Raw genomic sequence first — 12212 nt, 5'->3', positions numbered from 1 at the left:
TTCCATTTGCAGAAGTCATTTATCAGACAAAGAGCAGTCACATTATGTTAAATATTCTCCTCAATCACAAAAGAAATTATACACAAGGTGACAACAAAAGCAAAAGGATGAAAAAGCTAATTAAGGAAGAATTAACAATGCAATTTCCATTCCGCATATTTCCACACATTGATATCCCTTCAGAAAAGTAGCAAGGTTTGGAGCGGTAGCATGCAAAAACTATATGAGAAACAGAAGTGGATACACATACAAGAAGCCACTTGTGTTGTGAGACACTGGGGTTGCATTTCAATAGTGTGAGTGGCTTACTTTCCTCATCTCTTCATTTACAAACATTTGAAGTCACAGGATAAGTTAAAGCAACATGAAGGTTGAACATTTACATTTTTAGTCATTTAGCAGACCTTATCCGGAGCAATTTACAGGAACAATTAGGGTTAAGTGCCTTGCTGAAGGGTACGTCGACAGATGTTTTACCTAGTCGGCTCTGGGATTCGAACCAGCGTCCTTTCGAGTTACTGGCCCAACGCTCTTAACCACTAGGCTACCACATCAGGTTACATTCTTTCAGATCCCCAAATAAAATAAAAGGCCAATATTTAATCCGAAACACGTTGGAGCACGTGTGACATATTTAAGCATTTACCATGAATGCAACTTCCGCAAAATGCCGTAACATTGCCTTTAAAAAAGGTGCATTGTTGACAGCACTATAATGTGCGTCAGATTGAATTCGAGCCTAAGACCTGGGTGTAAGACAAGAGTGGATGGCACTTGAACCTTCCAGGGGAACAGGTGTGGTTCTTTGTCTATTTCTACATGAACCAAGCACAGGTCCAGCAAGGGCTGGGGGGGATGTTTATGTGCAAGAGTGTGGGTGAGTCTAATGAAATGTAATGAATCATTCATTTGAGTTCTGTGGGTATGTCATCTCAAAAAGTTACAAATAGGATATGAATTATCTAATCAACAGGCAGCGGACAGCATACATACCACAGTTGACATTCCAGTTTCATACAAGCACCACTCAATTAATTTTTCTGGCTTCTGGACACAGCGATCAAGGTTGGGGTCAATAGCATTTCAATTCAGTCAAGTCAGTAGACCCTTTCAAATTCAATTCATGAATGCAAGTGGCACTTTGTTTTCAAAGAGGATCCCTCGCTTTGAGTTGAAATTGAATTAATTTACTTACCAAACTAAATTAAAATGCAACTTACCACGATGCAAACTGAGGGCAACAATAACAGACCATTAACACTTATCTCAACTACCCTTTAAACCCACTACACAGGTCCTACTCACAGAGATCCTTCCTTTCTAAAAAAATCACAAGATAACAAATCATAAATCGTCAAGAACAGGGTGGTCTATGCATTTATATGGAGCTGTTTGAGGAACTGAATATCATTCATTAGAGTATCAATAACATTGGTACTCTATCATAGAGGAATAAGATATCTTGGTGCACAGAGAGCTGCTTTGTAGCGAAACCCAGGTAAGGGGGAGTTGAGTTGACCGGTGTCTCTGACCGGTGAGTCAGAATGTTTGGGATTTATTATTTGAGGTTTTTAATCTGCTGGTTGGTGTTGTTGATCTTGAGGTCCAGCTTGTCCACTTTACCCAGCAGATTGTCCAGAGAAGTGTCCTGATTCTCAATTTCAGATTGGAGGCCCAGTCCTAGGTTCTTTAACCTTCCCAGGCCCAGGGACATCTCATCTGGAGCAGTTCAAGAAAACAGGGGTTCATTAAAATTAGAATTTTTTTTTTTTAATTCTCCACAATATGCGGAAATTTGCCTTCGGCTTCACACAAAAACAGATGTTACTGCTGATAAGGAGTTGGATTCTTTTGTTGTTGATCGCCATTAAAAGTTATGAATAAAATTAAGACAAATGTAATTGTTATTTCCCATAGGTCCTGGAAGGCTCTTACCTAAATTGTTGTCCAGGGTCTGGTGGGCGGCTCTAAGTTGTCTGTTTGCAGGGTAGCCATTTTGACTAGATGAGCTGTCATCTGATGCAAATGCGTCGAAACCTACACCACACACAGGAGGAGATGTCATTGACAGAAAATTATCCTTTTGCTTAAAGTAGCTGCCAAGTGTTCCAGATTTCTATGAAATATGACCTATTACAATATGAGGAAAATAAAGGCATGTTGTCCAGTCCTCTGGCAGACTCCATGGGGAGTGAGGCATGGTGTTCACTGGCCTTGTCAAGCGTAATTATAATATTCTTCAGTAGAGGGCTCTAAGCACACAAACTCCTCATAACTGTGTTGTACCAAGTTGACCAACTAAAAGGGAACAAGGGATGACAAAGGAGATATTATTTTGTGGCTGAGGTTTGTGGCCTTACCTCCAATGTCCAACTTCCTCAGGTTGGGGTGACTGGCCTGGTACTTGCCTTCATGCTCCTTACTGTGAGACATGGCATTCTGCAATCTAACACATACACATACAGTCAGAGACTCAAGGCAGGATGATCTTTGACCAAATACATTACACACTTCACAGTTTAATCAGACTTGAACACATAAAAAGTAAAGACTGACAGTGTAAGAATAAGCCCTCTACCACCATCTTACACCTCTTGAATGGGCAACATGGCAGAAACCATGATAGTATCACTGCGGATAGCCTAAATACTCAGTCAACAAGGGGCTACTGATGGTGGAATGTTTGGGATATCCCATGAAAAGTTGTTCACTAGCATTGTATATAGCAACAGCACATGCCAGAGTAAAGAGATTGAGGTAGGAATAAGCAGGGAGGGACTGGGCATTACTTGCTGCTGGCTTGGTAGACAACAGGTTCTTCTGGCAGGGACTTGGTGGTCTCAGGCTTGGCCTTAAAGTAAGTGACAAGGCCTCCCCACACACTCTTAATGCTGTTGATGTGTTTCTGGCTGGTTTTCAGGTCTTGGCCCATGTTGTCCACCATCCTCTCGGTCCTCTTCAGAGCCTCCCCCTGACGCATCAGCTCCTACGGATGGACACAGAGAGGAAATCAGTGTTATCAAATTCACTTGGCTGTATTACTCTTTACAGTGGGCCAAAAACCATGGAGAAATACATCTAACAATGCTGGACTTTGATAATACAGATGCTCCAGGGTGACTTTTCCCCGAGGTACAGCATCCTAGAGCTGGCCACCCGTCCAAACTGGGCAATAGGGGGAGAAGGGCCTAGTCAGGGACGTGGCAAAGAACACAAATGGTCACTGACAGAGCTCCAGAGTTCCTCTGTGGAGGTGGGAGAACCTTCAAGGAGGACAACCATCTCTGCAGAACTCCACCAAAATCAGGCCTTTATGGTAGTGGCCAGATGGAAGCCACTCCTCAGTAAAAGGCACACAATAGCCCACTTGGAGTTGGCCAAAGAGCACCTAAAGGAGTCTGACCATGAGAAACAAGATTTTCTGGTCTGATGAAACCAATATTAAACTCTTTGGCCTGCAGCTGAGCTTCACGTCTGGAGGAAACCTGGCACCATCCCTACGGTGAATCATTGTGGTTGCAGCATTATGATGTGGGAATGTTTTTCAGCTGCAAAGTGCTGAGTAAAGGGTCTGAATATTTATGTAAATGTGATATTTCAGTTATAAAAACATTTTGCAAACATTTCTAAAAACCTGTTTTTGCTTCTTCATTAAAAACAGGTATTGTGTATCGCTTGAAATAGAATAAGGCTGTAACGTAACAAAATGTGGAAAAAGTCAGGGGGGTCTGAATACTTTCTGAATGAATAGGCTTACCTCTGCAGTCTCAGCGCCGATCTTCTCCGACTCATAGATGAGCCCCAGGGAGCGGTGGCTGCTGACAACCGCAGACTTGGCCGTACGCATCACTTCCTGTTGGAGGCATCTCTGCTTGCGCTCTGCCTCACTCATCCCCCTCTCTGGGGGGTCGTCAAATCCCCCACTTGACCAGCGCTGCTCCTCCTCATCATCATCATCTGCAAATGGGTTGTGGGTTCTGGGGTACGCCATCTTTTCAACAGAACAGCAGAGTTATGACGGTGGAGAGCGGACATAGCAGGCACAGGGGGGGGCTTATACGGCATGCCTGCCATGAAAATTGTGTTCGTTCATGTTATGTTTACTGGGTCATTCTCATGGAACCATTAAAACACCTTGGGCAGTAATGATTTAAAAAATAAAAAACATTTAGTAATGTAACAAAATATCATAATGAAGAACGTGTTCTCTACCTAAGAGTAATTTCAACATAGGAATTAATTATTTTTGTCATTACCTCAACACATCCAGCTGTCTGAATGCATGTTGTGTTGTAATTTAAACAGTAAAATGAAAATATTCTTGAATGTATAACTGAATATTATGAGAATATGAATAATGAAAAGTGGAAAAATGAAGTGTCCATGACTGATGTTCTCATCCTTTTGGAAGGACTGTTTTGGCAAGTCGGTTAGGAAATCTACTTTGTACATGACAACTAATTTTTCCAACTATTATTTACAGACAGATTATTTCACTGCATCACAATTCTAGTGGGTCAGAAGTTGACTGCCTATAAACAGCTTGGAAAATTCCAGAAAATGTCATCATGGCTTTAGAAGCTTCTGATAGGCTAATTGACATATTTTAAGTCAATTGGAGGTGTACCTGTGGATGTATTTCAAGGCCTATCTTCAAACTCTGTGCCTCTTTGCTTGACATCATGGGAAAATAAAATCAGTCAAGACCTCAGGAAAAAATAAATAAAAATGGGGAGCAGTTTCCAAATGCTTGAAGGTACCACGTTCATCTGTACAAACAATAGTATGCAAATATAAACACCATGGGACCACGCAGTTGTCATAACGCTCAGGAAGGAGACGCGTTCTGTCTTCTAGAGATAAACATAATGTGGTGCCAAAAGTGCAAATAAATCCCAGAACAACAGCAAAGGACCTTGTGAAGATGCTGGAGGAAACAGGTACAAAAGTATCTATATCCACAGTAAAACGAGTCCTATATCGACATAACCCGAAAGGCCGCTCAGCAAGGAAGAAGCCAATGCTCCAAAACTGCCATAAAAATGCCAGAATACGGTTTGGGGACAAATACATGGGCACAAATATCGTACTTTTTGGAGAAATGTCCTCTGGTCTGATAAAATTGAACTGTTTGGCCATAATGACCATTGTTATGTTTGGAAGAAAAAGGGGATGCTTGCAAGCCGAAGGACACCATCCCAACCGTGAAGCACGGGGGTGGCAGCATCATGTTGTGGGGGTGCTTTGCTGCAGGAGGGACTGGTGCACTTCACAAAATAGATGGCATCATGAGGAGGAAAATTATGTGGATATATTGAAGCAAAATCTCAAGACATCAGTCAGGAAGTTAACTTCTTTGGAGTAGGGGGCAGTATTGGGTAGCTTGGGTGAAAAACGTGCCCAAATTATGCTGCCTGCTACTCAGCCGTAAAGGCTAGAATATGCATATAATTAGTACATTCTGATAGAAAACACTGAAGTTTCTAGAACTGTTTGAATGATATGCGAGTATAACAGAACTCATATTGGCAAGCAAAAACCTGAGAAAAAAAAACAACCAAGAAGTGGGAAATCTGAGGTTTGTAGTTTTTCAACTCAGCCCCCATTGAATATACAGTGGGATATTAGTTATGTTTCACTTCCCAAGGCTTCCACTAGATGTCAACAATATTTACAAACTGTTTTGAGGATACTCATAAGAGCTCTTAGAGTGAGTGGTCTGGCAGAGTGCCACAGCCTCGGTCTGGCGAGCTCAAGTAAAAAGGTAGCTACATTCCACTTCATTTGTACAGACAAAGGAATTGTCCGGTTGGAACATTTAGGATGTTTTTAACATAAAACTTCATTAAGATTGATTACATACTTAGTTTGGCATGTTTCTACGGGCTGTAACAGAACTTTTTTGAACTTTTCGTCCGATGTTCGGCGCGACCTGAACGCCGAACATCGGACGAAAAGTTCAAAAAAGTTATTTTGGACTTGTTTACCAAATGCCCTAACAAAAGAAGATATTTGGACACAACTGATGGACATTATCGAACAAATCAAACATTTATGGTGGAACTGGGATTCCTGGAAGTGCATTCTGATGAAGATTAAAGGTAAGTGAATATTTAAAATGCTATTTCTGAGTAATGTTGACTACCCAATATGGCGGATATCTTTTTGGCTGCTTTGTTGTCTAAAGGCTGTACTCAGATTATTGCATGGTTTGCTTTCTCTGTAAAGTTTTTTTGAAATCTGACACAGTGGTTGCATTAAGGAGAAGTGAATCTCAAATTCAATGCATAACACATGTTTATTATGAGTATTTCTGTAAATTGATGTGGCTCTTTGCAAAATCACCGGATGTTTTGGAAGCAAAACATTACTGAACATAACGCGCCAATGTAAACTGAGATTTTTGGATATAAATATGCACATTATCGAACAAAACATACATTTATTGTGTAACATGATGTCCTATGAGTGTCATCTGATGAAGATCATCAAAAGGTTAGTGGCTGGAGAAATGGATGTGTGTTTTTTTGACTTGGCTATGACCTAACATAATCATTTGTTGTGCTTTCGCTGTAAATCATTTTTGAAATCGGACACGATGGGTAGATTAATAAGATGTTTATCTTTCATTTGCTGTATTGGACTTGTTAATGTGTGAAAGTTACATAATTTCAAAAAAATATTTTTTGAATTTCGCACTGCCTTTTCAGCAGAATGTTGTCGAGGGGTTCCGCTAGCGGAACGCTTGCCCTAGAAAGGTTCATGTCAAGTTTCCTTTTATGCAGGTAGATCTCATTGCTAACATTAAAGCAGCATTATTGCGCAAAACAATGAGCTGGGAATAGAACGATTGAAGACTAGTTTGTGCTATGGTGCAAGTATTTCACTGGCATTTGCCCCTAAAAATAGTAGATATGTGCGAACCGGAAAAAATATTTACGAGCACTGTGTACGATTAAAGATTATAACCAACTGTTGTAATCTAAGATGTGCGGAGATGATCTGTCAAATAGCTGACAAAATGAAAGAGCCTGTCAGCGAAGCTGAAAGCCGCAAAGTATCTTGCCATTCTAATAGACGGAGACACTGATATATCCAACACCAAATGCGAGATTGTCTAAGTACGCTTGTTGGAGGATGGGAAGCCAGTCAATCTCATGGTTGGACAACAGACCCTTGAGCACTCTCATGCCAATGGTAAGTTGTTCCTCTTTATAGGCTTATTCTTGTGTAAAGTTTAATCATTATTCATAAAGAGATCATTTTATTCAGTTTACTTTTGTATAATTGATTTTTTTTGTGTTGTCATTCGAGGTGTTTTGGATGTCACCAAGGGCACATTTCGTGCTGTTTGCCCAGAGGAGAATCATGGATGAAGAGGTGCATCTACTTCAGGGCAGATGGTGCCTCTGTGAACATGGGCCACTATGGGGGAGTAATTGCCCAGCTGCAGAGAGAGAGGCAGAGAGGCACATAGTAATAGTAGTAGTAGTAGTAGTAGTAACTAATAAATTGTCTATGATCTAGTTTTATTTGCTAGCAGAGAATGTTAAACAATACTGTGCGTGTGTGTCTGTGTGCGTGCACTAAGTGCTGGAATGGTAAATACCACAGAATTATTGTTTTCTGTTGCACAAGAGACATGGGTTGAAGGAGACTGTGAATTGTTTGGAAGATTCTGTTCTGACTTTCAGACTAGATTTGGATCTCTTTTAGTCCCCATTTGGACTAATCTTCCAAGAGTCCTTAAACATTAAAATACAATTTATAATACCAACAAATTTTCACATATATACTAACATAATAAATATTCAATCTAAAAAATATTGATTCTTCATCTACTATAGTCCCACAACATTTCTATGTATTATATTTAAACTGTTTTAAAATAATGTTTAAATTTATATATTGAAAGGTTTCTGGTTTGCTCAGTTAATTTATTCAATTTTTTTATTGCTCTAAATCTAAATGTTCTTTTGCCTATTTCTCTTTTCTGTCTGGATAACGCATAGATAGTGGACAATCTATTCCTAGCATTTACGGAATGTCTGTCTCTTACCAACTGAATACCGTTGTGAATAGAACTTGGCTGTTTTAAATGTATATTATGAAATAAAATAAGCATGTTTTTTTTAACATATCTTGTCGATTGATGACCAACCAAGAACATTGCACATGACTACAACAGAAGAACCATATCTCCACCTTAAAACAATCCTTGCTGCTTTGTTGTGCATTCTGCAGCCTCCTAACTTCACTTGATGCATTTCCCCAGACCACAGAACAGTAGTTCACCTGACTCAATTAATGCTTGTGTTATTTGCTCTAGAATTTTTCCCGGTAAATATTTAGCTATCCTTCTGATCATGCATGCTGTTTTAATATATATATATATATATTTTTTTTTTACATAGATTAGTTATTTGAGACGACCATGATAAGCAGTTGTCTAGTTGCACTCCCAATAGTTTCTGCCACTATTTCTGTCATCCAAATAGGACACCTTAGAGCTAGGAGGTCTATACACACATCCCACCAATATGGCTGCCTGGTGAGGCATACATTAAGGTCATCCCTCCTCTTAAAAGGTATATGATTCTGAATGTACAGTGCTTACACCCCCACCATTCCTATCCTGTCTCTTCTCAGACTATAGCCATGAATGTTCATTTGCCCATAATTTACAGATACATCTAAATGCGTTTCGGTCAGAGTCAAAATATGAATATTATTTATGTTGACCAAGTTAAAAACCTCATGTATTTTGATAGGAAGGCTACATACATTAACCTGAGCTGTATGCAACCCTTTCCTTGTCAAGTGGAGATCAATAGAGCATGTATTCATTATAGTGGAGATCACTAGAGCATGTATTTGTTGTAGTTCATGTCATGATACACTACAACTCACAAACTCAGATGTGAACATTGGATTTAAAATAGCCAGGGAGTTACCCTAGAGTCCTGATACAGTTGCCCGTTGATATAAAGTTTATCCATCACCATGGAGACTCGTTGTTTCAGGCAACGCTTTTCCTTCATGATGGGATATCGTTTTTTTCTCCATTCATTGATCTCGGTGAGGAAGTGATCATTCATTCCAAAATCAGTGTTTCTGAGTTCTCTGCCCATGTTCTTCGCCATTTCCGTTTGCTTGCTTAAATTTGTCAAAACATGCAATAATAGCCCGTGGCCTATTTCTAGAGGCCTTACCTATATTCTATGGACTCTGGAGAAAGTGACATTACGCACAACATCAGTGGGCAGTTTTAGTTGAGTTGACATAAAGTCTCGGACTGTGTCCTCCCAGCCTCTGCTGTTGTCATTCTCCAGTATCCCTGAAAATATTAGATTGTTCCGCATTGAGCGACACTGTACATCAAGCAAAATGTCTTTAATTTGTTTGTTCTCCCTTTGCACCACCTCCACCTTCCTATGAATAGTCTACTATAGAGCTGTCTTTCAACATGCTAAACCCTGACACATGGCCAGAAGACCAGGCCAGCCTTCTCACCTTTGGCGATGATGGTGTGGCATACCTGATGAGGCATTTCAAGGAGCCTCTAGAGAGATGTAAGAATTTATTTGACACTGCATTGCCATATGAGACAATGTTACATTTGTATATTTGCAAACTCACTTGCTCTGTTCAATCCTGCAGATGGGGGTGCAACATAGCTGCAATCCAGGATAAGTGGCAGGGGCTAAAAATCCTGGTCAGCCACAATTTCAAGGACAAGTCCTACAGTGGTCTGTGGGAGACCATGTTGACAAAGGACCCCTACAGGCACGATTACAAGGTAGACTAACAGTCTTGAGTCCATGTATGGTATCCTATGGTTGGTTTTGATGAGTTAATGAAATTGAAAGATATCACCTTTTCCCTGGAACATACTGATGCTGCCCATTTCAGCCACCCAGTGTGAGCGAAGCTTCTCTGCGCAGAACCGGATTAAGAATTCGACAAGAAGCTGCCTTGGGTCTCCACCACTGAAGACCTGATGAGGATCAGCCTGGAGGGGTCTTCTCTGTCAAGGAGTTCGATCCCACTCATGCCGTGGACCGCTGGCTGACCTCCAAGCGTGCCGGACGGCCAACATACAAAAGCAGCTGGACAACTGATATCCTTTGCGTCTAGTAGGCATGGGTCAATGTGTGATTTTGGTGGCATGTGCTGTTCCACAGATGTGTGTCCCCTTAGTACACTCACGCAGTATAAATATGTATGTAATAAATTGTTAATAAACTGTGTGTTACATTTTTCACTGTGCTCCTACATTTTTTTCATTTAGGAGCACATGTACTCCTTGGGAAAAAAAGTTAGCATAGAGCCCCGTTGGAGCTGGCTGGGTGAAAAATGCCATAAAATAATGCTGTTTTTTCATGATTACTTCATAACTATGGAAAACAGCTGGGAAACACGGTAATGTTATGAAACTGGGCTCCATAGCCAATGCAATGAACACATTTTTATCAACAACAAAAAAGCAGTAAAAATGTTGTGTTCATCATGTCCGGACATTTAACAATGCTTTTTTTCTGATAACAAGTCCATTGCATCCGCTGTGGAGCCCCATTTCATAATATGACCATATTTCCAAGCTGCTTGCCGTCGTTTTGAAGTAAACATGAAAAAAAAAATAGGCCTTATTTTAGGGCATTTTCACCCTGCCAGCTCCTATTAGTTCTATTGAGCACAGTGGCACCAACTGGCCTTCCGAACGTTCTATTCCAAGTTTATTGCTCTAAGTCACACTGCCTGCTTTGTTGGCACTGAGACCTGCCCACATTGTTGGTAGTTAAATGTAAACAAAAAAAATGACTCATGGAACTCAGAGTTCATCCCATTGTTTACTACAGGGAAATACAGACATGTCTGTCTATTTTGCCAAATATCTCACAATGTGTATTTTTGGATTTTATTCAGGTCGGACTCAGAATCTCCTCTTTCTAATTATGTAAGTCTGGGCAGCGAGCTCGGTTGTCATCAAATGCTAGCCCCAAAATACTTTTTTGCCCTTGGAACGCTGAGCTCCCCCCATTGTTTTCCTATGGATATGTATGCTGGTCCATTTCGCCAAATATCTCACAATGTGTATATTTAGATTTTATTAAATCAGGAGAATCTCATCTTTGTAATTATGTCAATTCGGTTGTCATCGATCACTAGACCAGAAAGTCAGAAGTCCCCTTCCCCTATTTTCTCATTACGCAGAAGTAAGCATAGTTGACACCATTGACGTGCGGATGTTTACTTTCTACACGAGTTGTCCGACGAATAGATTGTAGTGTTAAAATAAAAAGGGATACATTTGTCCCATTTGGGCGAAATGGAATTTTAAGTGTCACACTAGTCAAAACAGGCCCTGCGAACGTTCAATGAAATTGCCATGGGCTCGCGCTAGCGTTCCAGTTTAGCCAACATTCTTAAGCCGTTTTCCAGCCTATGGTGAATTTGGACTCATTCTATTGTCCAGCCTACTACTAGTGCTGTTGACCCGAAGACCATACCAAACAAAATGTTAGTAGTACGATGAACACGTTATTTAATGTAAAATAGTAATACGGGTCATAGCTTCAATGGTAGTTTCGATGGTTTATCTTCCATGGGTAAAAGTGGTTGTTTGGAGTTAGTTAGTCCATCTTTTGCTTTCGTTCTGAGTTGGTGATTAAATCAAAACGTTAAATTACACTTCAGCATGACAACGTTTGAAACAGATAATTACCGTTAGTTAGCTGGCTATAGCCAGTTAGCTGGCTATAAAGTCAGTTAGCTGACTTTAACGTGTTAGCTAGTGTAGCTTATAACTAACGTTTACACAAGGGTGTAATGATTAGCTAGACAAGAGTGGAAACGCAACGTTTGTAACTAAAACGACGTTCTATTGGACAAATGCAGGTAGGTCCCTCCCCATTTCGTTCAGTTTGCTTCCGTTTAAGAAACGTTTAACAGAAATTGCGTATTTCATACGCCCATGATGACTTACCTAACAATTCATAGCTAAAAAAGCACAGCACTATTCTCATTATAACAATAAACGACAGCCAAATAAAAATAAGTTTAAACCACTTACTTTTACGATCTACACAACCTTTTGACCGTGGTCTGGTGAAATGTTGTTGTATCAGCTGATTACCAGCAAAAAACTCGGTTTCCGTTGTCTTCTTCTTCTTTGGAGTTTAACGGCAGTTGGCATCCAATATGTTTCATTA

At 40.3% G+C, this 12212-nt stretch overlaps 1 protein-coding gene across 2 annotated transcripts; it reads right to left on the bottom strand.

The window, feature by feature from the left end:
* Positions 1–12212, bottom strand: snap29 (synaptosome associated protein 29). 2 transcript variants are annotated; one of them, XM_024375101.2, is made up of 6 exons: positions 12074–12212; positions 3758–3991; positions 2790–2986; positions 2361–2446; positions 1936–2037; positions 1–1719 (listed from the first exon to the last, which is right to left on the bottom strand). In XM_024375101.2, the coding sequence occupies exons 2-6, from the start codon at positions 3989–3991 to the stop codon at positions 1559–1561; spliced, it is 780 nt and encodes a 259-aa protein (XP_024230869.1). In that variant the 5' UTR covers positions 12074–12212; the 3' UTR covers positions 1–1558. The 2 variants fall into 2 exon arrangements, with proteins under 2 accessions (XP_024230869.1, XP_024230870.1); XM_024375102.2 differs by lacking the exon at positions 12074–12212 and adding an exon at positions 11726–11813.

Source organism: Oncorhynchus tshawytscha, linkage group LG16 (assembly GCF_018296145.1).
Source record: "Oncorhynchus tshawytscha isolate Ot180627B linkage group LG16, Otsh_v2.0, whole genome shotgun sequence".
Lineage (NCBI taxonomy): Eukaryota > Metazoa > Chordata > Actinopteri > Salmoniformes > Salmonidae > Oncorhynchus > Oncorhynchus tshawytscha.
This window is presented reverse-complemented; position numbering and strand designations above follow the sequence as displayed.